General features: G+C 36.0%; 1 protein-coding gene across 5 annotated transcripts in view; it reads right to left on the reverse strand.

Annotated features, from left to right (window-relative positions):
- The window catches only part of KANSL1 (KAT8 regulatory NSL complex subunit 1), a 199195-nt gene that overhangs the window by 129971 nt on the left and 42357 nt on the right, over positions 1–26867 (reverse strand). For 4 of the 5 annotated variants that reach the window (XM_081273007.1, XM_081273008.1, XM_081273010.1 and 1 more), the window contains exon 2: positions 17551–18928. In XM_081273007.1, the coding sequence (XP_081129133.1) occupies positions 17551–18839 (1289 nt within the window). In that variant the 5' untranslated portion in view covers positions 18840–18928. Of the gene's footprint in view, positions 1–17550; positions 18929–23550; positions 23572–26867 lie in introns of those variants that run through there. The other variant, XM_081273009.1, reaches the window with a different exon arrangement.

Genomic DNA, 26867 nt, shown 5'->3' on the forward strand with positions numbered 1-26867 from the left:
GGTAGAGATAAAGCTCAGTGGTAGTGTGTGCTCTGCATGCACAAGACCCTGGGTTCAATCACTGGTATCACAAAATAAACAAACCCAGAATCCAGAAAATCTTAGGCAGGAAATCTTTTTAAATGGTGCGCTCGCGCGCGCGCGCGCACACACACACACACACACACACACACACAAAGCGTATCCTCCTCGCAAGTAGTTGAAAAATATGCAAATAGTTCATTTTTCTAAATAACCGTAAAGCTTGAAGTTGACCTGGCATACTCATATATCAGCAAAAGCAGAATAGTGATATAAACTTTGAGAAAATAATCTGGGGGTTAAAAAAAAACAGCCACTAAGGGGCTGGGATTGTGGCTCAGCGGTAGAGCGCTCACCTAGCACGAGCAGGACCCGGGTTCGATCCTCAGCACCACATAAAGATAAAATAAAAAGATGCTGTGTCCACCAAAAACTAAATAATATATATTAAAAAATTCTCTCTCTTAAAAAAAAAAACAGCCACTAAAATAATAGTTATCTTTTGACCTCAGAATCCAATTTAAAAGGATGAACATAAGACAGGTATAGTGGCACATGCCTGTAATCCTAGGGACTCTGGAGTCTGAGGCTTGATCACAAGTTTGAGGCCAGTCTCAGCAACTTAGCAAGGCATTTAGCAATTTACCCAGACCCTGTCTGAAAATTTTTAAAAAGGGGGGTGAGGATGTAGTTCAAATGGTAAAGCGCCTCTGGGTTCAATACCCAGTACAAAAAAGAAAGAAAAAACGATCATTAAACCATGATTCAAATCCAGGTAGACCCACCAGCTTCAACCACTGAACAATACTGACTGCTACTTGCAATATTGTAAATCCATTTTTTAAAAGCTCAGTTTTAAAAATCACCGACTATTTATTACATAATGTACAGCTTTATATCTAAACGTAGAACATACTTTTCAAATACCCATAAAAGCTTTAAGAATTGACCATGTAATGAGTCACAAAAGACATAGCTCAATTTCCAAAAATCAGAAAGCATACGGGCCACATTCTTTGAATGCAACAAACTTAGAAATAAAAAGTAAAAAAGTACCAAAAAATAATTCAGACTAGAAATATTAACATTTCTAAATAATTATACTAAAGAGAAACCAAAATTATTGTGTGTGGCGGGGGGGGGGGGGGGCATCATTCTCACCAAACTCTTCAAAATGGTCAGTCCAACTATTTCAAAGAAAATGTTAGACCTCAATGTATATTTAAAGAAAATATAACAAATGATGTGATTATATTCTTTAAGAAATGCTTTAAAGGGGCTGGAGATATGTTATGGCTCAGGGATAGAGTGCTCGCCTTGCACTTACGGGGCCCTGGGTTGGATCCTCAGCACACATAAAAATAAATAAAATAAAATAAGGTATTGTGTCCAACTACAACTACAAAAAATAAATATTAAAAAAAAAGAAATCCTTTAAAAAAATCCAAAGAAAGAATAAATGAATAAAGGTAAAAATAAATACACTGTACACAAAAAAGATAACTTTAATCAATGTAATAAAAAGTTAGTTTTTGGTTAAAAACTAAATGATAAAGCAGGAATGATCCAAGAAGAAAAGGGGGAAAAATTAGAAATGGAAGAACAGATATAAAAGAATAAAGCAGCATTGAAGAAAAGACTTGAAAAGAATACAAAGCAGAATTTCTTGTCAATAAATTTGAAAAATCTAGGCAAAATGGGCAATTTTCTAGAAAAATACATCACTAAAACTGGTTCATGAAGAGGTTACAAACTTTTTAAAATTAACGACCACAAAATAATTTTTTAAGATGTAAGCAAGAGATACCTATGGTGGTACATGCCTATAGACACTGTTACTCCAGAGGCAGAGACAGAAGAATTGCTAGAGCTTAAGTCTGGGGATCAGCCTGGGCAACATGACAAAATCTAGTCTCTCCCACCATTAATATATGGCGGGGTATGAAGGAAGGAAAAGAAAGAAAAAAAGAATGGATGGACAAACGAACATAGATACAGGAAAAAATGAAATGGCAACTGGTTCAGACAGTCAACTTCTATTAAAATGTCAAGAGCTAATCTAAGCATACAAAAGATAGGATGATTTACCTTTTCAATCTATGAAGCTTCCATAACCATAACCATACCTAGTCAAAAAATAAACGATAAGTCATTCCAAGTTTTAAACATGGAAAAAGGAGCAGCAAAAAACGAAACAAAACAAACACACACACACACACACACACACACACTAAATGAAAAGAAAAAAAAAAACACTTAACAAAATAACCTTTGACATATGTAAAGAATACTCCAGGTAATCTAGATACTAAGTATTTATGTTACAACTCCACATATTGCAATGTAAACTAGAGAAAACGTGATATTGTTGTCCTTTTGTCCATTGCCCCGTCTCTGGTGTCCTGAAGAGCACCTAATTCATAAAAAAGACAATATTGGTTCAATAAATTCAAGGTTTAGCCAACATTGGCAAATCTATTAAAGGTTCTGGGGAGGTGTGTATGTGTATAGGAGACAAAAATATGTACATAAATATAATAATATAAAATGCATATGCATACACTTACAAAAATATCTCCATAGATACTGAAAAGGCATTGATTAAATTCAATGCTCAATCATGACAAAAATACGTAAGTCAGAAATTTAAAAAACTACATCTGATATAACAATACTTTATCTATAAAACCTATAGTACAAGTCATACTCAATGGCAAAACTTAACTTTTCTGATTAAACTCAGGAAAGATTAGAAAGTCCCCTACCTCTGTACTATTCAACAGTGTACTGGAGAGTCCCAGTGTATGCAAACATATACATGATACTGCCCTGATTCATGATCTTTATCTACAGTTAGGCTATCACAATAACCTTGCCTTTAGTCTTTTTTTTCTTTTCTAATTTTAACATTTGTTGACATTTATTGGTGCTACTGTTTATCCATAATAATTAAAGGGAGAATCCTTCCCTTTAGTCTTGCCCTGCTACAAACCATCTGAGAACATCCAATCCATCAATGACTTTTTTATGAGCACCTGAATCATGCCATAATACTTAAATGTTTCCTCACTATTGTTAGGATAAAATTCAAATTAGTCTTCCAAATTTATCTTCCTTTTCTTGAACCTTATATCTTTGGCAGATAATTCTTTCACTGATATATGATTCAACATACTGAGTTCCCTCATCCTTGGACCTGAAACATGGTATTTCTTCTTGGAAACCTAAGAATCATCATTTTTTTTTTTAATATTGTTTAGTTGTCAGTGGATCTTTATTTTATTTATTTATATGTGGTGCTGAGAATCGAATCCAGTGTCTCACATATGATAGGCAAGCACTCTAACGCTGAGCATCATCTTTGATCCAAACTCAAGTTCCATCTCAGGTGTTCTGCTCAACTAATCTCAAGGTAATCACTCCTCCTAAGACTTCAGTATGTAATTCCTGAATCACTTACCTAGTACTGAGCAGACCAATACTTATCTTTGGTGCTTCCTTTTCCAATTCAATGCCAGGGGTATAGTAATATAAATTAACTCCTTGAAGACAAGAACCAAGTTCTCGATTCTTTTTTTTTTTTTAAGATGGACACAATATCTTTATTAATTTTTAAGCAGTGATGAGGGTCGAACCTAGGGCCTCGCATATGCTAAGGGAGTGCTCTACCACTGAGCCACAACCCCAGCCCCCTCAATTCTTCTTATAAATGTTTTCATCGTTCCTTATTTAACTACCCTTCAGAGGCAAGGTTAATCATGATAAATGATCCTGAAAAGCTAGTCTCCAAGTAATTAATTACAGCACCTTGAAAGTTGTTAAATTTATTACTATTTTGCTCACAGAATTCTGGAACTCCTTTTCTGGAAATGCCTCAGGAACATTTTGACTATCTTCAATGATGACACATCTTAGTTTCTATTCAGATCATCAACTAAGATGATTCCTCTGATCAAAGTTGAAGAACTATCAAAGGAACGAACATAAGCTATTGCTTTTAGGCCAGCCTGTTAGAAAACACCAAAGTGTAATTCTGCGCTTTACCTTTCTATAAATTTATCAGCCAATTTACCATTCATGAATGAGATTAGGGACATTTATCTTACCTAGTGTACACCACACTAAAGCAAACCACGAAAGCTTAAATAATTTAAATTATTTAGACATTAATAGAAATAACCTCTCATACACTATATGTTCGTGCGTGCACACACACACACAACTGTTATGTGTACATCTGTATCTAGACAGAGTCTTGAATGTATTCTACTTTAAATTTTCAAGGTTACTCCTTACCTTTCAACTCTAGGATCCGAGACCTGCTTACTATCAAACTAACATTAAGAAAAAAATAAGGGCTGGGGTTGTAGCTCAGTAGCAGAGCACTTGCCTAGCATGTGTGAAGCACTGGGTTCAATTCTCAGCACCACATAAAAATAAACAAATAAAATAAAAGGCATATTGTCCATCTACAACAAAAGAAAGAAAGAAAGGAGGGAAGAAAGGAGGGACGGAAGGAAAGAAGAAAATTAAGAGAATTCTTAGTTAGGAGGACAATCACCACACTAAGCAAATCTTCCTGCAAATACAAAATCAGATTTTCTACTTACACTTCTAAAAAAAATTACTTTTATGAATGTGAGTATTTGCATAAAGATCAATTTCATGTACAGATAGGTAGAAGCAAAATAAGTTTTAAACAAGATTCTTTTCTTTTTAAATTCTACAAAGAGAAGACTGGGTCTGTTTTCCTGGCCTTCTGAATAAGGATTTGCAGAAATAACTATGCATAGGGTGTGCCCAAAGAATACTTGCTGAAAAAAAAAAAAACTGCTGGGTGAGTGCCAGTTTAGAAAAAAAAAACATTTTCACCCAGTTGGAAGTATAGAGAAACAGAAGTTGCAGCAACTCAGTTGAAAACTCTGAAGACCTTTTTAGGAAAAACACAAAAAAAAATCTTTTCATTTTTGGTGTAAAAATTTTACGAAAGGTAACTAAATAAATCAATGAAGGATTCAACTATGCTAACTTTATCCATCTAAAAAGTAGTAACAAATTCTTTGATATCTGATATTATCAAATGGCATTAGGAACCCTGGGTGTTCTATATAAATGAACTTTATCATCTATCATAGTTTCTGTTTTGTGAAACCCGGAGCCTCTTGAGCGGAAGTCTGTCATAGTTTTCAATTAATTATTTCTGGGGAAAAAAAATAAAACTTATGGTTTTGCTTCTTAACAGGAATGAAAGTGAACTTCTCCAACAGTAGCTTTATTAAGTAAAAAAGATACCCATCCTGCAAAGGTTTTACTCTCTCACTACACCCCATCCTCCTCCAAGGCCATTCAGAACAACATAACCTTATGCTCAGATATTTTTCATTGCCATAAGTTAAAAACAAACAAGAATAAACAATAGCTACAATAAGCAAACACAATGACACCAGGTTGAGAGAAACAAGTGAACTGGCTCCTTATGGAAAAGCAAGTGACGAGAGCTGTAGGGAGGGTCACCAGGCCACTCAGCATACCGCAGCAAAGCAGAAGGCTTGTCTAACAGTGAAAATAGCCTTTCCCAGCCTGGCCTGGTCCCATAATTACAAAACAAACAACATTTCTGACAAAAAAAAGGTATAATCCTGAGGTGTCAATGAGGAACTTAAGTCTAGCAAGACAAAATTAACAATTCATCAATAGTCCAGAATTTTCCCCACTATTCTACTAAAGAAACAAAAAAAATCTCTGGTTCATCCTTCAGGTTTTCTGAGGCTTGCCAAATAAATCAACAGAAGTAAGATACCAAAAGCCTTCTACCCAGGCACTGAAAGGACACATACTCAAACTAAATGGGTGAAAAACCATCAGATATTCTTCAATTGTTCTTTCACTCCTTTCAAAATCTTCTAGTAACTAGATTTACCAGAAAAAGCTTTCTTGAGGAAAACACTTTTTTTTTTTTTTAAAGATAGAGTGAGAGGTGAGAGAGAGAGAGAGAGAGAGAATTTTTAATATTTATTTTTTAGTTCTCGGTGGACACAACATCTTTGTTGGTATGTGGTGCTGAGGATCGAACCCGGGCCGCACGCATGCCAGGCGAGCGCGCTACCACTTGAGCCACATCCCCAGCCCTAAAAACACTTATTTTTAATACCTACTAAATAAATAGCTACAATTCACGTATCACCAGTAAGCACAGGGAGAAAGAACATAAAATATGTTATCTTAAAAGATTTTTCTCTGGGCTGGGGATGTGGCTCAAGCGGTAGTGCGCTTGCCTGGCATGTGTGGGGCCCAGGTTCGATCCTCAGCACCACATACAAAACAAAGATGTTGTGTCCGCCAAAAAGTAAAAAATAAATATTAAAATTCTCTCTCTCTCTCAAAAAAAAAAAAAGATTTTTCTATTTTGGGGCTGGGGTTGTGGCTCAGTGGCAGAGCACTTATCTAACATGGGTGAGGCACTGGGTTTGATCCTCAGCACCACATAAAGATAAATAAATAAAGATATTGTGTCCATCTACAACTAAAACATTTAAAAAAAATATTTTTCCATTATAGTACAACAAATAAAGGTCAATTTCAGTTTAAAAAAAAAAGACAGATTTTTCCAGCAACTGGGAAAATAAGCCAGTTTTACACAAAAGGTATAAATCATCCTTCTTTGCTTTTCTTTTTTACTTTTTAATTTTGATACTGAGATCAAACCCAGGAGATCACACATGGGAGGCAAACTCTTTTATCACTGAGCTACATCCCATACTTTTTTTATTTTTATTTTCAATGAGGATCTAATTTGCTGAAGTTGGCCTCAAACCTGTCTCAGTCTCCCAAATAGCTGGGATTACAGGCATGCACCACCAGACTAAATACCAGGCTAAATCAACCCTTTCAAATATCAAAAATGTTCTTATTTGAGAGGGGAAAAAATTATTAAATTGGTCACTTCTCTGGATCATTAAAGTACAAGGAAACTACTTAACCTTCCCATCATCCCTTACAGTCAATGCCATGCCCAGTGTACTGTGCTGACGAGAGCTATTAAGTTCATATGTGTAGTCTTAGATCTCAACTGTAAAATAAAGATATCACAATCATATTGAGTATTTTAAAGATTAAATAAGATACTAAATGTAACCAAACATATACAAGGTGTGGCAAATAAAAAAATTAATTTCCTTTTTTTTAACCTTTAAAAAAAATCATTCCAACCCCACCCAGATGCTAAGTCTGCCCTAGCAAAATGCCCCTCCCCAACCCAATCTTCTAACACACACACACACACACACACCCAGGCATGCATGTGCATACACAAAGGTAAAGGGTACTACAGGCTTAAGAATACATTTAGTTAAGACCATTATGCCTTTCCTCAAAATGTGTTATCAATTTACTTTGTATTAGCCTCTTGAATATAAAGTTAAGTGTCTTTATTTTGCGTGGTTGACAGTCTTTCCATCAACCAAACCTAAAGGACAATTTGATTGTTTCCAAGAATATAGCTAGGGTTTATGCCCAGGCTATGCATAAACAGCCTACAGTAATATTTTGACCTCTTATTAAGTGTATAATCTTAGGCAAGTTACATTATTCTGCAAAGACTGTAAATTAAGATAAAATATCTACCTCATCAAATTATTAAAGATTACATAAAAGAATTAAGACAACGCCTATCCTCTCTCAAAATGTAACAAACGTAGGCTGTGATTATTTCTCTATCAACATGTTTCAACTCTGTTGTCTAATTTAAGTTTATTAAAAATGTTTCTTAGTTCAAATGATTTAGTCAAAATTCTTCTGGGGTTCTGCAGTCTGCCAGATTTCAGACTAATCCTGTCTCAAAGATCCTAAACTCTGCCTCCCTCAGTTTTCACTTTGCTGGGATGTATCTCTCAAGTACGAGAAGAACAAATGGGAAACAGGGATTAAAGGAGAGAGTAAGAAAAAAAAGTACACTACACATATACAGTATTATAAAATTTCTTGGCATATAACCCTTTATTCTATTAGGCAAAACAACTTACGGAAAGTGACTTTAATAATGCCTTTGCCTATTGCCATTTCCCCCATCTCTTCCTTTTCACCAAAATTAAAATTTCCCCACAAGTCCTTTACCTAAATTCTGAATATAATCTATCTGAATATAATCTATAGGACAATAATGCTACTGAATAGGTTGAAAGAATTAATCCATATTTATAAAATAACAGCACCATGCATGGTGGCGCACACCTGTAATCTGACTCCTGAAGCTGAGGCAGAAGAATAACAAGTTCAAGGCTAGCCTCAGCAATTTAGGAGGCCCAAGCTAACTGAGGGTCTTGCTATGTTACCTAAAGCCTCACTATCTCAAGATTAAAAAATATATTAAAAGGGCTGGGGATGTAGCTCAGTGATTGTAGCTCAGAGTCTGTGGTACCTTAAAAAACAAACACACAGGGCTGGGGTTGTGGCTCAGCGGTAGAACACTTGCCTAGCATGTGCAAGGCCCTGGGTTCAATCCTCAGCACCACATAAAAATAAAGACATTGTGTCCAAATGCCACTAAAAAAAAATAAATAAATATTAAAAAACAAACAAACACACATACAACTAGCAACTTTTTAGTATGTTCCCTAATTTAAAAGAGTACAGTGTTTGCACAACTCATATACTTTAAAATCATCTCTAAAGGACTTCTATTACCTAATACAGTATAAATGTAAACAGCTGTTACACTATAGTATTGAGGTAATAATGACAAGAAAAAATATGTACATTTTCTGCACAGATGCGTTTCCCGCCCCCTCCCCCCCGCCCCAGAGTTTTTTGATCCTTACATGCTGAATCCATTGATGTGGAGCACTTAGATACTGAGGGCCTTCTGTAATGTTTAAGAAATTTTCATCAGACTTATATTAATTTCAAAACAATTTAACACCTTAGTAAAAATCCTTCATAAATATACAAATATTCTGAGTCCCATGAGTCCAAACTTACAGAAACTCAATGCTTCCTTTACATTAATACATGAGCATAATTTTCCCAGACACATAATGGGAAACAGGGGAATAAGCAATGCTCTGGTAGACAAAAAAGAACATGACCTTAGGCATGAATTTCTGCCCAGATTGCAAAATAATCTAGTCCATTTGGTCTGTGTTTAGGGACAGAGTGGGAAAACTAAAATGCTACTCATTTGCGACAGAACATAGCCCCAAGCTTTCCGTTTTCTAGTTAAAACAATTTATTTTATCATGTTGCTGGAACCTAATAGTGTGCTCTGCAAAGCACTGGAACCTCTAGTTATAACCAACAGAGAAAAATGTTTAAATTAAAAATACAGAAATGCTCACTACACCCAATAATCTCCCCCATCTGTTCTTTTTCCATCAACATATCTATCCAATCTATTCACCCACCTCCCCCCATCCGTGACAAAAAAAATCTAATAATTACTCATTACAGTGTCTCTCTCTTCCCCCTGCATCCAATCCATCAGAAGTCCTAGTCATTTCTGTCTCCACTAACGAACTCTCTCACTCTTTCCTGCCAAAGATTAGGTCCACCATTCTCTTTCACCTATTAGTAAGTGCTTAGGTAGTTAAGACTTAGTTAGCCTAAATCTGCCTCTACCCCATTCTCTACATAATGGCTTCACAGTAAAATCCTAAACTTGATATGATCTACAAAGGCCACCTATATTATCTGTCAATTACTTACTTCTCTGGACTCATTTCTCACTATTCTCCTTTTTAAAAACTTTTTGTTATTTTTAGATATACATGACAGCAGAGTGTACTTTGACATATTATACATGCATGGAATATCACTTACCTCAGCAACTTAGCGAGACCCTATCTCAAAATAAAATAAAAAGGGTTGGGAATGTGGTTCAATGGATAAGCACCCTTGGGCAACCAAGTAGCAGCAACCCCTTTCCCCCAAAACACAGACTCATTATCACATCCCATGTTGACTAAAAACAGCTGATGTGAACATTCATAGTACTCTGAACTTTCTGTTTCTGTGACACCCACAACTGTAAATATGTCATCTACATGATTACTTGCTTAAATAATTTCTGTTTAGCCTATATTCTCCATGAGGGCAGAGCAAGGATCACGTCTCTCTTACCATTGTATCCCTAGCACCACAACTTATAGTCAGCAGTGTAGATCTAAAAAATGAATTAATCAAGTTCAAAGTCTTCCAACATAAGGCTTTTGTGTCTCCTTCTATCTTTATAAGATTACTTGGATTTACTGATTTTTAAACTTGCTGAAACTTGTAAGGAATACTGAAACCTTCATTTCTAAGACCTTAGTATAAGAGCCTGAACCCTTGTGAGTTATTAGGGTTATTTTGCAAACTGGGTTCTGAAATGCTTTGGTTAATCATCTATTCCTATAGTTAACTAGATTTGAAACTTCAATTATCTATGATGGTCCCTCCTTCATTCAATACTCCCACACATTCCTATTTTTAAATCCCATTAAATTTACCTCTACATCATTTCTGAAATTATCTCCGTATCTCTTCACACTACCACCCTTACCAACACCAGCCATGTCTCCAATATATCCCATTCTAGCCTTTTAAACTCTCTTGCCTCTGTACCTCAATAAACCCCAACCAAAATAAACACAAAAGTCAGCCACCTTTCCAAACTCATTTATGATATCTTTTCTTTCCAATCCCATTAACCAGTTATAATTTCTTCCTATTTCATTCATTATCACCCAGAATTAACTTTATACTACTGTGTGCCAGGCACTGTTCTAGTCATCTATCTTACCATGTTCTCCACTCTCTATAAACTCCATTAGGATATTTTTTTTAAAAGGCATTCACAATTTTTTTTAATATTTATTTTTCAGTTTTCAGCGGACACAACATCTTTGTTTGTATGTGGTGCTGAGGATCGAACCCTGGTCGCAGGCATGCCAGGCGAGCGCGCTACCACTTGAGCCACATCCCCAGCCCTCCATTAGGATATTGACAGTTTTTCTACCTGTGACATCTCAAGTCTTAAGAATTTGTTCATTTAATAAGTACTTATCACGGGCTGGGGATGTGGCTCAAGCAGTAGCGAGCTCGCCTGGCATGCATGCGGCCCGGGTTCGATCCTCAGCACCACATATAAACAAAGATGTTGTGTCTGCCGAAAACTAAAAAATAAATATTAAAATTCTCTTTCTCTCTCTCTTTAAAAAAAAAAAGTACTTGTCATATGACTACCTTAATAGTATCATAAAAGTATTTTCTATTTCAGAAAATGAAATTCAGCCAACAAAGCAATACAAAACATTTGAAGATGGGCTAGGGATGTGGCTCAAGAGGTAGCGCGCTTGCCTGGCATGTGTGAGGCTCGGGTTCGATCCTTAGCACCACATACAAACAAAGATGTTATGTCCACTGAAAACTAAAAAATAAATACTAAAAAAAATTCTCTCTTGCACTCCCTCTCACTCTCTTTAAAAAAAAAAAAAAATTGAAGCAACTACTTCTCCAACAAATAGATATCCCCCCCCCCAAATTCCTTTTGCCTAACTTCTTTAAGAATACCACAAAAAGCACTAAGAATAATTTTCACTAGCTACATATCTTCGCAGGAATCAAATGCTAAGAGAATAGAAAGGAAAAAAAAATGTAACTTCTTGGGTCATATGCAGGTTACTAGAAAAAAGCAAAGAGCACTAAATCAAAAGTGTTCAGCAAATTAAAGCTTCCTCATCTCTAAAGTAAATTCTCTAAGAAAATAATGGAATTATTCCCATATTTGTATCCTAGATACCAAGAAAAACAATAATCACTTCAATAGACTTTGAAAAATAAACTAAAAAAACTAGTTGTAGGTCAAGAAACTTTTTTTTTCCCCCCAAAGTTATACTTCTAGGACAGAGGGGTTAAGCAGAGAACATGATTCATGTTTTTTGGCTGATGTTTCTCCGGCCCCATCATTCTATGAAAGGAAGAGTTAAGAAAATGACAAATTTGATTGCCATTTTGACAAATTCTTCTCTGTGCCCTTAATAAATTCTTGTAGGAGCTATAGTTTGGAGCATTGCAGAGTCCCTAAAAACCAAAACCTACAAACATATTAGTAATGCATTATATCATAAGGTCTTCATTAACTCTGAGAGGGTAAAGTTACCCAAGAAAAGATAAGTCACTGCAATCAAGACCTTCCAAAATTCAAATAAGTGCTTTAGTATCACTGAGGAATTATATTTTCAACCAACCTTGATGTGGAATAGACTTCAGAAGGCTATTAGACAAAAAAATAGATCAGCATAAATAAAGCCAGAAATTGAAGCATGAAAATAAATATGAACAGGGAAACAAAATGAATCCAAGAATGAGGCTTTTAAAATGGTACAACAAAGAAACTGACAAGCTTGGTTCTAAACTTCCAAATCCAACAGAAAAACAAGAAATCTACAGAACGCAAATTATAGCATCTAGGTAACAAACAGACTAAAAGCGTAGGTGGGGGGAAACATTTATTCTTGGTTGTTTATCTTTTTCCTTGTAATCCTTAAAAACAAAGCACTGTGTAGCCAGGCATGTTGGTACGCAGCTGTAATTCCAGCAACTTGGGAGGCTGGGGCAGGAGGATCATAAGTCCAAGGCCAAACTCAGAAATTTAGCAAGGTCCTGAGCAACTTAGCAAGGTCCTGAGCAACTTAGCAAAACCTTGTCTCAAAATCTTAAACTCTTAAACAAATAAAAAAATGGCTGGAGATGTTAGTCAGTATGAAGCACCACAAGTTCTATCCCAGCATCAAAAACGGAAAGTGGGGGGTGGGGGGGGTGGAGGTGGGAGTGAGGGGAAGCACTGTGAAGAGCATCATCTTCAACAATATTTCAATAGTCATAATGTTTTATTGAATTATTTTTATAGCAACCTTCAAGATAAGCTTAAATCTATAGTAACAGTTCAAAGGGGAAAAAAATAAAGCACACCGGGACAGGGATGTAGCTCAATGGTATAGTGCTTGCCTCGCCCTAGGTTAGATCCCCAGTAAACACACACACACACACACACACACACACACACACACACACACACACACACACACGGTGGTGGTAGGGGGTCTATAATGTAGTCCATTGCTAATTGTTTTGACAGGAGGTACTAATTATGGAAATTTATAAGCACAGGACCCATAAAATGAAAAACAAGTTTAGCAAAATCAGAAATGGCTCCAAGGACTGAGAACAAAATAAGAGAAAAAGGGTGGGGATTGGGGGGGTAGGGCTAAAGTGAAGAAAACAAGCACACATTCAAAGGCACTCAACAAGGATATCACTTCTACTTAAGAATTAAACATTAAGGTATTTCCTACACCTTCCACAGTAATGTCAGTTAAGAATGATTTCATTTCTAATAAACCTAAGATAGTACAGAATTTTCAAAGCAGTTGTATGTACACTCTACCAAAACAGATGCATGAAACATTGAGAATATTTTTCAAGAAAGCTAAACAAAAGCATAAAACTTTAAAAGCTAACATAAAATCAGTTAACAAAAAAATTAACCAAAAAAGGGAAAGATTTTCTCTAACCTGTCTCATTTAGCAATATATAGTTTACTGCCAAGTGCAGTACAATGACAAACACACAATTTGCCAAAAATTCAACACATTAAAAAAAAAAAATCAATCATCCTACTACTGCTAGCATGTGCCAAGAATTTACAAGAGATCACAGTTAGAGATAACAATTTTTCCTTTAGGAGGTAGGGGAGAAAAAAACACAACTGAATTCTTGGTGGAGGACTCGATTTTCAGACATTACATCCACTTGTAATTTAAACAATCTTATTTAAAAACAATTCATTCCACAGTCTCCTGTACAAAATATTTTCATCATGGCTGCCTAAACTATATATATTTGGCCTACTATACCTATGGAAACAGAATAAAATATAGACAAGCTGCTTAACAAGAACATAACTTGTTACAGCAGAAATAACTACTCATTCTAGGACTCAACAATTTCATTATGGTTATGAGATTTGGGAGAAACTATCTGATCAGAAAGAAAAGGATTCTGAGCAACTGAAAAACAACTTCCCTTTTCTTCTTTTTTAATTAAAGTAATGCTTTATCTGGCAAATTATTAAAAATTTAAAATTTTGAGAAGATCAACAAACACTTAAATAAATACCAGTCAATCTGGTAATGAGGGTAGCAGGGTGGGAACAGAAGTTCACTGGATTAGATAATGGGGAATGAAGGGAAGTGGGGAGGGGAATGAAGGGAATTGAGGGGGGATGAGAATAAAACAGTAAAATGAATAGAATCTAACTTTCCTATGTTCATATATGAATACAACACCAATGAAACTCCACATCATAAACAACTCCAAAAATGGGATACTAATTAAAAGTTATATACTCCATGTATGTTATATGTTTAATATGTCAAAATACACTCCACTGTCATGTAGATCTAAAAAGAATTTTTAAAAAGCCAATCTGGTAATCAAAAACTTTTTATGCTGTACTGGTGGTTTTAATTTAAATACAATTATAATGTGCAAAAAAATATTTACTTGACAGTACTTTCAGTGCCCAAATTTCGTTTCCTTTTATATGATCTAGAGCTCGGAAAGTTAACATTTTAAAAGAGTATTTGGATGACTTAATTTCAAGAGGATTCAATCAATCCCAAAAAGTTTCCCAACATGATCCCTTGGCTGGCCTTATACTTCTCACCCCTCTAATCAACACATTATTATTTGAGAATATTACACAGAACCAAGTAGTGAATGAATGAACTAAGAGGTTTTTTCAAGTTATTAGAATACCCTATGGAATAAGTTCTCTTTGGGTATTTTTATTTCATTGCATTAGAACACTTACCACAGCATTACCAAAACCTATTAATATTTTCAATGCAATGTTTCTGAACATAACCTTACTTAGAGTCAAGATGCCTTTTTGTTAAATACACAAAATACACAGTTTATGAATCTTCAACTGCATGCGCCTACTATAATTTTAAATGAGAAATGTTTAATGTCCACCAAGATAGTGGTAAATTAAGCAGCAAAGTCAGTGAGAATAATGCCACAAATATCGGCAAGCTGATTTAAGCTGCTAACACTTTTAAAGAAAGATAAGCTATCTTACGAAAGTAGTGAACCTCTAAAACATCCACTTTAAACGTGAACTTATAAGTAAACTTATAAAACTAGGTCTACAATGTAGAAATTCTGCAAAAATTACCTGGACTATTATCTTCAAAACAGAAACATAAAACAAAGTTTCATTTCAAATATACAAAGTCACACATGTGAATAAAACAAACAAACCCAAGAAACCCAGGTAATTTGCTGGTTAAAAGAACTGCTGCCTCAATCACCAAACTCTTCAGATAAAATCTTAAGTCATCTTTTTACTATTGGTAAAGAAAAAACATTTTTTCCAACATATCTACCAACTGCCTTCTCTAGTATTCCAGACATTACAACATTTCTTCCAAAAGGAAAATGAAGAGAATCTACTAGTCAACTATCCTGCCCATCTTTCCCAACTTCTTATGTACCCTCTTTCACAAATCTAACATTTATAAGTAGTAAATGTAGATTTATTTTTAAATATAATGTACTTCCTTATTTAAATACATAAATAAAGAACTGAAAGAGTGAAGTACCTCTGGTTCCATCATGCCAATTTGGCCAGTTGCCCATAAAGAATTTATATAGAATTTTCTCAAACCAACAAATTTGGAAATACCAGTAAAAATGTATCTCAAATATGTCAATACAACTTTGCTGGAAAAATTAAAAAAAAAAAAAAAAAGAATCTAGAAAAAAATGGCATCTTTCCAAAGAAAAATCAAGGTCAAATGGATTGTGTTTGGAGGCAACAAAAAATATTCTTAAGCACTTTCCAATTATTAGTCCTTAAAGTGTAAGTGTGAATCACATATTTGGTCTTGTCTATTTCTCCATATAACTCCCAAAATCCTTGGGATGTCCAAAGTGATAGCAGGTTTTCTATACTAATAAACTGAACTGATGGCTGACAGGCCCCAGGTAGCTTCAGAATGGGGGCTAGTCACTGGAAAGACCAAGGTGGGATTAAAGAGTTGATACTTTCAACCTCTGGAGTGGGGAGAGTAACTGAAGGTTAAGTTGATCACCAAAGGTCAAAGACATAATCAACCCTGCCTATGTAATCAAGCTTTCATAAAAATTCAAAAGGACAAATTCAGAGAGGTTCAGGACACTTAGGCAAACCCAGGGAGGGGAGGGAAGCTTCAAAACCCCTTCTTCCATCCTCTGCATGTTTGTATCCTTTGTAATTTCACTGATTTAAAAAAACTGGTAAAGGTACAATAGCATTTCCCCGAGTTCTATGAACCATTCAAGCAAAAGAACTGAAACTGAGGAAAGGGTTTTAGGAACCTGATTTATAGCCAGTTGGTTAGAACAGAGGTAAAAAACCTGGAGCTTACATTTAGCACTTGAAATGGAGAGGGGTGTCAGTCTTGGAGACTGGGTCCTCAACCTGTGGGATATGACACTTTTCTCAAGTAGACAAGAATTGCATTTAGAGGATGTCCACCTGGGGTTCACTAAAATTGACTGATTGCAGGTAAGGAGAAGCCCTAACATTTTTTCAAGTCACTGATATTTTCTATGTTGAACGTAGCAGTGAGAACACAGGAAAAAGTACTTTTCTAACAGTAAGAAATCTTATATGGAAGGTGAGGAAGAGTATTGGCACAGAGGTGGTTGGTCATAAGCTGATGTGTTATACTGGATAATGTACATGTGGAAATGAGCTATTCTACTTTTGTACGTATTTTGAGTATTCCAGAATAAAAATAGTAAGTTCTTATTAAAAAAAAGAAAAGAAAGAAAGAAAAAGATTGGGGTATGCTGCACTCAATGTCTGATTAAAAGCCACTATGGGGCGCAGTGGCACGCACCTATAAACCCAGCAGCTCGGGAGGCTGAGACAGGAGGATCACAAGTTTGAAGCCAGCCTCAGCAAAAAGAGAGGCAATGAAAAACTCAAGTGAGACCCTGTCTCTAAATAAAATACAAAAAATAGGACTGGGGATGTGGCTCAGTGGTCCCGTGCCCCCAAATTCAATCCCTGGTACCAAAAAAAAAAGCCACTATAAATTCCAATAAAGCTAACTAAATTAACTACATATTTATGGCTACTTATTAAAAACAACAAAATCTCAACACTCAAGCCATATAGTTTCAAAAGAATTTTACTCACTCTGAAGAAGTACTGGTATGATGTTACAAATATGATGTCTTATAGTTTTTCCTTAATAAGGTTTCCAAGAAAACTAGCATCTTTTGGGCTACAGCAACATAACACTATATCAGAAATTCCTGCCTTTTTTTCCTTTTCTACTAGATACATGTATCTATCTACCTAAAACTAGGAAAAAGATAAATGGAACATAGGCACCAATATACAAACAATTATAGTCTCTCCAAAATAGGGATTCACTAAGTCGTCTTTGCCCCAACATTTCTCAAGAATGACATAATGCATGCAGGCAGTCTACTCACAGGGATACATGGCATTGCTCAGGATCAGCTCTGGTCAATTCTTCCTCTTCAATATCAGACTCCCCTCCTGAACTACTGTCAGTGATGTCTGAATCAAATGCTTGTTCACTGCACCGCAAGTTGGCTATGCCACTAGCTGTAAATCTCTCCAATTCTTCTGAAATTGAATCGCTTTTCAAGAAGTTGCTAAGTCCCTCTGAAGTGGTAGTTTCACTGGCAGCTTTTCTCAAGGCAGCTTCAGCCTTTCGGGTCAGCATCAACTGGCTTCGGGATCTCAAGGATTCCAAATTTGGCAATTTGCTCAAAGTTTTCTCTAAAAATCCACCCAGCTGATGCTGCAAATGCCTCTCCACTTGCTTGGCCTGTACAACCTGTAAGCGCTTCTGTAACCTACGGGCACGGCTCTCAATATCAGCCTGACGCCTCAATAAAGCTGTTATCCTTGTATCAGAATCTAAAGCACTGAAAAGAATGGAAGACAGGGGAGACTTTTTGCCCTCTAACTTGACATCCCCCAAGTTAGAGCTGGAGTCTGTACCAGGTGATAACCTACTGCTTCCTTGAAGTGCTGGCTGTTCCATGGAATTGACAGAAGATTTGTTTGCAGTGCTATTATTGCTATATAGAGTTGTGTGTTCTACATCAAGGCTTCTGTGTGGAAGAGTGCAATTGGTCATACCCCCCTTTACATCCCCAGAGTCAGTTACTGCCACTTCACCTCCCTGAAGAGCAGATGAAGTGAGAGCCCGTTTTCCCTCATTGAGGGAACTGGAATTGTCATGATCAGAATGTGTTGAACTTTTAGTCAATTTCTTAGCCAACCCATTTACAGGCGCTTGTGGCAGAGCTGTCTGACCACTTGTATTCATGGTTCTAAGATTTTCTAAGGAAAACTCCAAAACTGGCTGTCTCCCCAACAGCTCAGCTCGGAGTTCATAGGATTGGGATAACAGAGAATGAGATTTAAGGACTGTCTGCTTGCTGAAGACCCCTTGCAATTTCAAAGACTCTTTTGAAGGAACAGATGTTACATCAGAGCAGAGGTAAGATGCCACCAGTGGTTGCAGCTTTCCCAAGTCTTCCTTGGTAGAATTACTTCGGAAGTCTAGACTAGGATCCTCTGCAGCAATGGCTTTTCTTTTGGTTCCGTTGGCAGCAATAAGGATATTGGCGTTGCCGTTATTTTCGGCACTGCCGGGGGACAAGGTGGAGGATGGGGGAGCCAGTTTGAACCGGATGTGATGTGCTTCAGCTGCTGCATCGGTGAGAGCGGGCGCCATCGCAGCCATTCAGCACAGAGAGACAGGAAGTCCAGCCTCTCTCGATGCCGGTGCCGAGGCCAGCTCCACAGCCTCTTACTGCCTCCCCTGAGAACAGACTAGAAGAAAAAGAAGAAAAGTTAGAAATACAAAAACACTGAATACATACATTTTTCATACATACACTATTTAAGGTATTATCCAAATTCTGCCTCCAGGAAGAAAACACTTTGGAGCACTGAATGTCTTTCATCTGGAGGGATGAAGGGAACACAATTCCTGAACAAGACAAAGAATTCTACCCTTCTTTTTGCCACTTGAAAACCAGATTTAAAGTTGCCAAAACAGAAGTTCCATTCAGCGATAATCACAAATTGTTAAATCATTTGTATGTAAAACAAAAATCTCCAAACTTCTTGGGAATCAGTGGCACTATTTAAAGCAAACATATCAAACTAAACATCCTGAAATAGCAAAATATTAGTAAGGAACTCCTCATGCTTACAAAAAAAAAAAAAAAAAGTAAGCCAAATGTCATAGGTTTGTACACTTTTCTGGCCAGAAATCCAATTTTCATCAGCTTCTTCCCAGTTCTCTGTAAGTACAGTCTGTAATACAAGGATAAATGTACCACTCCTACAATAACAATTTTTTTTTAATTTTTTAATATTTATGTTTTTAGTTTTCGGCGGACACAACATCTTTGTTTGTATGTGGTGCTGAGGCTCAAACCCGGGCCGCATGCATGCCAGGCGAGCACGCTACCACTTGAGCCACATCCCCAGCCCCCTACAATAGCAATTTGCTTCAACAAATTTCTTTCATATCAGAGCACTCATTAATGTCTTCTATACTGGCTCCTTCCCTTCAGCCTAAGAATTTACTCAAGTCTCCTCTGTCCTCAAATTAATTGCCCAACAAGTCTCATTCCCTTTAACCAGAAACTCCTTTAAAGAATATTAAAAACAGCTGCCTCTATACTATTTCCTTTTCCATAATCTAGATTCCATCCCTACTGCTCTGACAAAGGTCACCAGTAGGATCATTTTCAAGTTCAATGATCAAGTCTGTGTCTCCTTTCTTGACTTCTTTCAAACATTAGCATTGGGCATGCTGACCTTCCTGAAATTCTCCTTTCAACACACAGATTATTAAAATATGCACGCCAGGGTACTTGTCCTTAACACTACTATCATCTGTTCTTTCTCCTGCCTACCCCTTTAAATGCTGATACTCCCAGCCCCGAGATTCTCAATTCATTTCCTTGGCATCAATTATAGCATGATGGGAGGGGCTGGGGTTATGGCTCAGTGGTAGAGTGTTCACCTTGCACGTGCAAGGTCCTGGGTTCGATTCTCAGCACCACATAAAAATAAATAGGTAAGGGCTGGGGTTGTGGCTCAGCATTAGAGCGCTCACCTCCCATGTGCAAGAACCTGGGTTCAATCCTCAGCACCACATAAAAAAATAAATGAATAAAATAAAGGTACTGTGTCCAACCTACAACTAAAAAATAAATATTTTTTAAAAATAAATAGGTAAATAAAATAAAGTTAAAAAAAAAAGAAGTCTCCCAACCAAGATTTTGGGAAAAACAAATTATACCATGATGAAGCTTACTAACCCTCAAAAAAATTTTTTTCTGAGCTATACTAATCAACATTCCCACTCCTAATCCCTAAACTCCCTGAATCTCAGAACTCCCTTTCTTCTTCCAACACACTTATTCCTCACCCTGTTTCATTATCTTAATTAATAAAATCATTTTTATTTATTTAATAACCAAGCTAGAAACTTCAATTATTTGCCTCTTCTTCAACTCTCTTAATTTATTTGATCTGGGAGCAAAGGGAAACCTATGTAAGTCATCTATTCTTAAAATATGGTCTCTGGAATTATTATGGGGATCTCAAAGACCATTTTGGGTTTTGTTTGTTGGGATTTTTGCTTTTTGTTTTTTTGCAGTGATGGGGATCAACCCAGTACCTTGCATGTGTGCTACACATGTGCTCATCCACTGAGCTACATTCCCAGCCAAAAAGACCATTTTGGAGGTCCATGTTTTCACAGTAATACTAAAACATTGTCTTTTTCACAGCGTTGACACCTACTCTTCAGTAAGAGAGTGCAAAACCAAAGATGAGCAAAACTGCTGGTATGTTAGAACAAACTGTACTAAGAGTCATGTATTCTCCACTTGCAGTTAAAAGAAAGCAAGCTCCACTTAAGATGTTCTTGATGAAGCAGTAAGAATTAAAAATTTTATTAAATCTTAACCCTTGAGTACATGTTGTAATATTGTGTATTGAAAGGGAAAGTACGTGTAAAGCACTGTGCTGCTTTATGAAGTCTGAGGAAAAGCACTTATACAATTGAGTTACAAAGCTGAACTAGTTTTCTACATGGAATACTATTTTTATTTGGCAGAAAGACCGACAAGTAGTTAGCCATTTTCTCAAAGCTAAACAAAGTGAATCTGTCACTTCAAGGAAAATCATTGACAATATTTTTATTGTTGGGCTGGGGTTGTGGCTCAGTGGTAGAGCACTTATCTAGCATGCATGAGGCACTAGATCCGACCCCTGGCACCACATAAAAATAAACTTTAAATAAAATAAAAGTATTGTGTCCATCTACATCTAGAAAAAAGTTTTAAAATTTTTTTTAAAAAGTTTGTTGTCAATGATAAAAAAGTGAGATTTCAAGCTAAAATTAGTATTTTGAACTTGGATCCACCTCATAAGCTTGAACATTTCTCCAATACTTAAAAAGCCATTTCTAATTAAACAGATTTGTGGTGATAGTAATCAATGTAAATATCTAACATCATATAATACAATATTCACATTTGAAAGCTCTGCATAATCCCCTAGAAAACTATGTATGGGACCAGGCACAGTAGCGCATGCCTGTAATCCCAGCGGCTTGGGAGGCTGAGACATGAGGAACTCCAAAGCCAGCCTCAGCAAAAAACAGGAGCTAAGCAACTCAGTCTCTAAATAAAATTGGTCTCTAAATAAAATACAGAACAGGGCTGCAGAAGTAGCACAGGGGTCGAGTGCCCCTGAGCTCAATCCCCGGTGCCAAAAAAAAAAAAAGAGAAAAGAAAAACCATGTATGGATAAAACCAAGTTCCAGACAGACCACTGGATCTTAATATAACAGTATGAAAAGTTAACTGATAAAATTTTAGCTTCCATGTTACAACCAGCCTTTATAAAACTTTGGGTGAAATGTCATAAGATAGTCACAGGTATTTGATTAAAAAAAAAAAAAAAAACACTCAAAGTAGTCTCATCTACTTTTCTGATGAGAGCAGATTTTTTCTTTTTTTAGTGCTCAGGATTGAATGCGGGGCCTTGCACATGCTAGGCAAAAGCTCTACCACCAAGCAACATCCCCAGTATTTTCTTTATATACTTCCACTAAACCACATATCATAATATGCATGTAGAAGACATGAGTACCCAGTTGTTTTCTATTAAGCCAATTATTAAAAAGATCTGCCAAAAATGTAAAATAATGCCTTTCATTAAGCTTTTGCTTTGGCCAAAAAATATTTTTCATAATAAGTAATGGGTTTATTATTTTAAAATGAAGTAGTAGATAATTATGTTTAAAATTTCTCAAAGTCTCTAATAAAGCGAGTATGTATAGATAATAACCCAAAAAAGGGCTGGGGATGTGGCTCAAGCGGTAACATGTGGCCCAGGTTCGATCCTTAGCACCACAAAGATGTTGTGTCCGCCGAAAACTAAAAACTAAAATATTAAAATATATATATATATATATATATATATATATATATATATATTTCATTCTCTCTCGCTCTCCTCTCTCTCTCTTACAAAAAAAAATAATAATAATAACCCAAAAAAGCTCTTTGTGCCAGTAATTTTTAAGAGTGAAAAAAGAGTCGGGTGTGGTGACACAAACCTATAATCCCAGCAACTCCATAGACTGAGAAAGGAGGACACAAGTTCAGCCAGTCCCTGCAACTTAGCAAAACTCTGTCTCAAAAGAAAAAATAAGGACTGGAGATATGCTCAGCAGCACAGTGACCCTGAGTTAATTACCCAGTATTAAAAAAAAAAAAAAAAAAGGTAAAAAAGTCCTACAATCAAAGTTTATGAATACATTATGCAATCCTCCAATTTTGACATTTTCATTCAATACCTACGTGGGATGATAGGCCCTACAGAACTACACTAAGCTTCTTTATAGTATGACAATTCAAATTATTAATATAAAAATACTAAATTATTGAGAAAACATTATTCCTAGAAGCACCCACACAAATGCAGGCCAAATTTGTATACTGCTTTAAATGCTCTAAGTTTCTTATCTAGGGTTGTGTTTTAATGAACTTTCTATAAAAGGAGGTCTTTGGGGCTTATATTTTTATTCTCATGGACTTTTTGGTTTATGGCATTCTGTGTGACACAAACTGTTCTATGTTCACTTTTTGCAATTCTGATTTTAAATTCAATACTAATTCCTAACAGAACATAAATGGTTGTTATAGATCAATCAACAACTGAACTAATAGAAATTATTTGTTCAAAATACTGTGTTTTACAACATACAAAGCATTTTCCCATAAACAAAAAATCACTATCAGATCTTTCCCATCAATATCCTACTCTTTTGACTACCAATACACAGTTGATATATCAGCAATGCAAGGAGGCATATTATCAGTGACACAATTAGTACAACATGTGGAAAAAAATTGCTGTACCTTACTTCCCAAAAGCACTAAAGTCTCAGCAATGGTAGGAAAACAGTCTTCTTTCTGGGGACCCAGACAAAGAAAAAAAAAAAAAAAAACTTACACAAAATAGAAAAACACAGGTTCACCCAACAAAAATAAAAGAAGGGTCATGATGGGTATACTGGTGCATGCCTGTAATCCCAGCTCCTCAGGAGACTATGGCAGGAGGACCATAAGTTCAAAGCCACATTCAGCAACTTAGCAAAGCCATAAGCAATTCAGTAAAACCCTGTTCTCTAAATAAAATACAAAAATAGCTGGAGATGTGACTCAGTGGTTAATTTCCCCCCGAGTTCAATCAGAAAAAAAAGGGGGGGGGTCATAATCAACATCATACCACTGAAGGTATTTTATTTTAGAATTATTCAATTCTTTAAAGTTTGACAACTTAAAGAAAAATACACTGGCTCTAATTTCTAAGAGAAAAATGTAAGACACCAAGAAGACTTCTTTTGGGCTGGGGTTGTGGCTCAAGAGGTAGAACACATGCATGAGGCACTGGGTTCGATCCTCAGCACCACATAAAAATAAAATAAAGATATTGTGTCCACCTATAACTAAAAAATAAATATTAAAGACTTCTCTGACCATAGTCCTCACAAGCTGTCCATGAACTTGAAATTCAATCATACAATTTCAAAAGCAAAAGTTTTATTTTATTCACATTTTCTCCTTGGTCTCAATATCCCCCACAGGATGCACTACAAAGAACAGTTCCTAAAACAATCATCTAAATTCTAAACTCCTATTCTGAATTCCTAAAATCTTTAGGTTTCCAAACCAAAGAAACAGTACTGTTTAAAAAGAAAAGATATTTAAACCTATATCCTCCCTCTTCCCTTATTGAATTCAAATGCTATGCTTGAATTCAATACTATCCTTAAAAGCATTTATAGGGGGCTGGGGATGTGGCTCAAGCGGTAGCGCGCTCGTCTGGCGTGCATGCGGCCCGGGTTCGATCCTCAGCACCACATACAAACAACGATGTTGTGTCCACCAATAACTAAAAAATAAATAAGTAAATAAATAAATATTAAAAAAAAAAAAAGCATTTATAGGTCAGGGGAGCAAGAGCTCAAGTAAGCAAGTCTGGATTCATATCCTGGCTCCAACTCCTCAAATTATTTTGTTCCCTCAACTGCCTCATCTACAAAATGATAGAGCCTACCTTATAAGGTTACAGTATTTTTATGTGCTTACACAAAATATTTTCATTAACTGAATCGATTACCTAGAACAAAATATCCTTTCATATTTATCTATTAATTATAATCTGGAAACAGCTAACATAGAAGGAATAAATTTCCACTAATTTTTTAATGCACAGAAAAAAGAAAGCAAATTAGTCTAAAACTGCTTTATTCTGTAAATCTAGATTAACTTATTTTATTAGTTTTCATTATGTTGCTTATAATAAGAAAAACATGTTAAATTCCCAGTAATGGGGCTGGGGATGTGGCTCAAGCGGTAGCGCGCTCGCCTCGCATGCGTGCGGCCCGGGTTCGATCCTCAGCACCACATACAAACAAAGATGTTGTGTCCGCCGAAAACTAAAAAATAAATATTAAAAAAAAAAAATAATAAAAAAAATAAATTCCAAGTAATTTAAATTATTATCTTTCTATACAATGAAATACTTCATAACATAGAACAAAGCATTGCAGAGCTACATTTACTAACATGAAAAAGCACTTGCTTCAATGATAAGTTTAAAAAAGTATTACAAAACATACTACGACCTCATTTTTGCTTTAAAAATGAAGGTGACAAGATTCTTTTGCCTTTTAACTTATACAGTGTCTCCATCAAAAACATGTATTACTTGTATAATAAAAGGGAGAGAAGCAAAAAAAAGGAAAAAAAAAGAAATTCTTAAGGAGTCAAAAAATCCAAATAAAGCAAAAACATCATAGTAAGCAAAATGTTCATTAAAACAATGTGGATCCCACTTGACCTCATAAATAACAAAAAGCTTCACTCAATTTAAAAGAGAGAAAAATTGTCAAATTTCTGCAGTTTTGCAAAAATAGCACATCAGCTTATGATAAATAACCTTTCTTCAAAAAATACAAAACATTAAAAGCTATAATTAACTAATTAATCATGATAACAACCTGGGTAGTACATTCAGGGCTGAGATCAAAATTCACTAATGAGAATAGATAATGCAGTCATACTGTATAATCAAAATAAAGAATTCAAAATATCCTAATTCTTATCTCATTTGGTAGACTATAATCTAACAAACACAATACAGATGGAGCTATCTGTTGCCACTGTCATAAATTAAGCAGTAGAGACCAAAGAAAGGGGTCATTGCCAGGCGCGATGGTGCATGCCTTGTAATCCCAGCATCTCAGGATCCTTGGTTGAAGCAGGAGAATCAGAGTTCAAAGCCAGCCTCAGTAACTTGGCAAGGCCCTAAGCAACTCAGGGAGACCATGAGTCTAAAAGAAAAGGATATAGCTCTGTGGTTAAGTGCCCCTGGGTTCAATATCCACTAAAAAAAAAAAAAAAAGGGGGGGGGGCCCAGGGGTCATCAAATCAAGGTCCTTTAGCTACAAAATACTGGGCTATAAAATTAACAGTTTCTCTCCCAATTCTAAACAAGCATTTTAAGCATAGGAAGCTGTAAAGGTATTCAGCATGCAAGCACATTTAACACTGCTAAGAGATTTAAATCACAATCAAGTTCAAATGGGTGACCTTTAGGGTCCATACCAAGATTCTTCTATTCTAAATTGCAACACAGACCCAAGAACAAATTTCTATTTAGCACAAGTAGCACTTGGGAAACAAACACATACCCCCCAGGGCAGTGTTTCTCAAACAGCATTTCTAACATCTCAGGCTGAATAATTTTTGTCATGTGGGCAATACTGTGCATTGTAGGTTGTTTGGCAGCCATCTCTGGTTTCTGCCCACTAGATGCCAGCAGCACCCTTCTGCAAATGGTAACAAAAACACCAAAAACACCTCAATACATGTGTCAAATGCTCCACACTGGCAAAACAAAATACATCTACCAATTAAAAGCCCCTAGCTTGAAATACAGATGTCTGTCTCTCTGTCTCCAGAAAGCAAAATGTTACCAGGATCATTTGAATACTCTAAGTCAGAACTAACTGCACCTACAAATGAAGACCTCACTTTATTCCTTGTAAATTCCCAGCAGTACGCCAGGTATACAAAAAAAACCTAGAAACACCCACCTTGAAAAAAATGTTAAGCTTCAGAGACCTAAGGGGAAGGGTTACGATCATCTGGCTGTCCAACAAGCCAAG

This window comes from Spermophilus citellus (genome assembly GCF_964194105.1).
Source record: "Spermophilus citellus genome assembly, chromosome: 17".
Classification (NCBI taxonomy): Eukaryota; Metazoa; Chordata; class Mammalia; order Rodentia; family Sciuridae; genus Spermophilus; species Spermophilus citellus.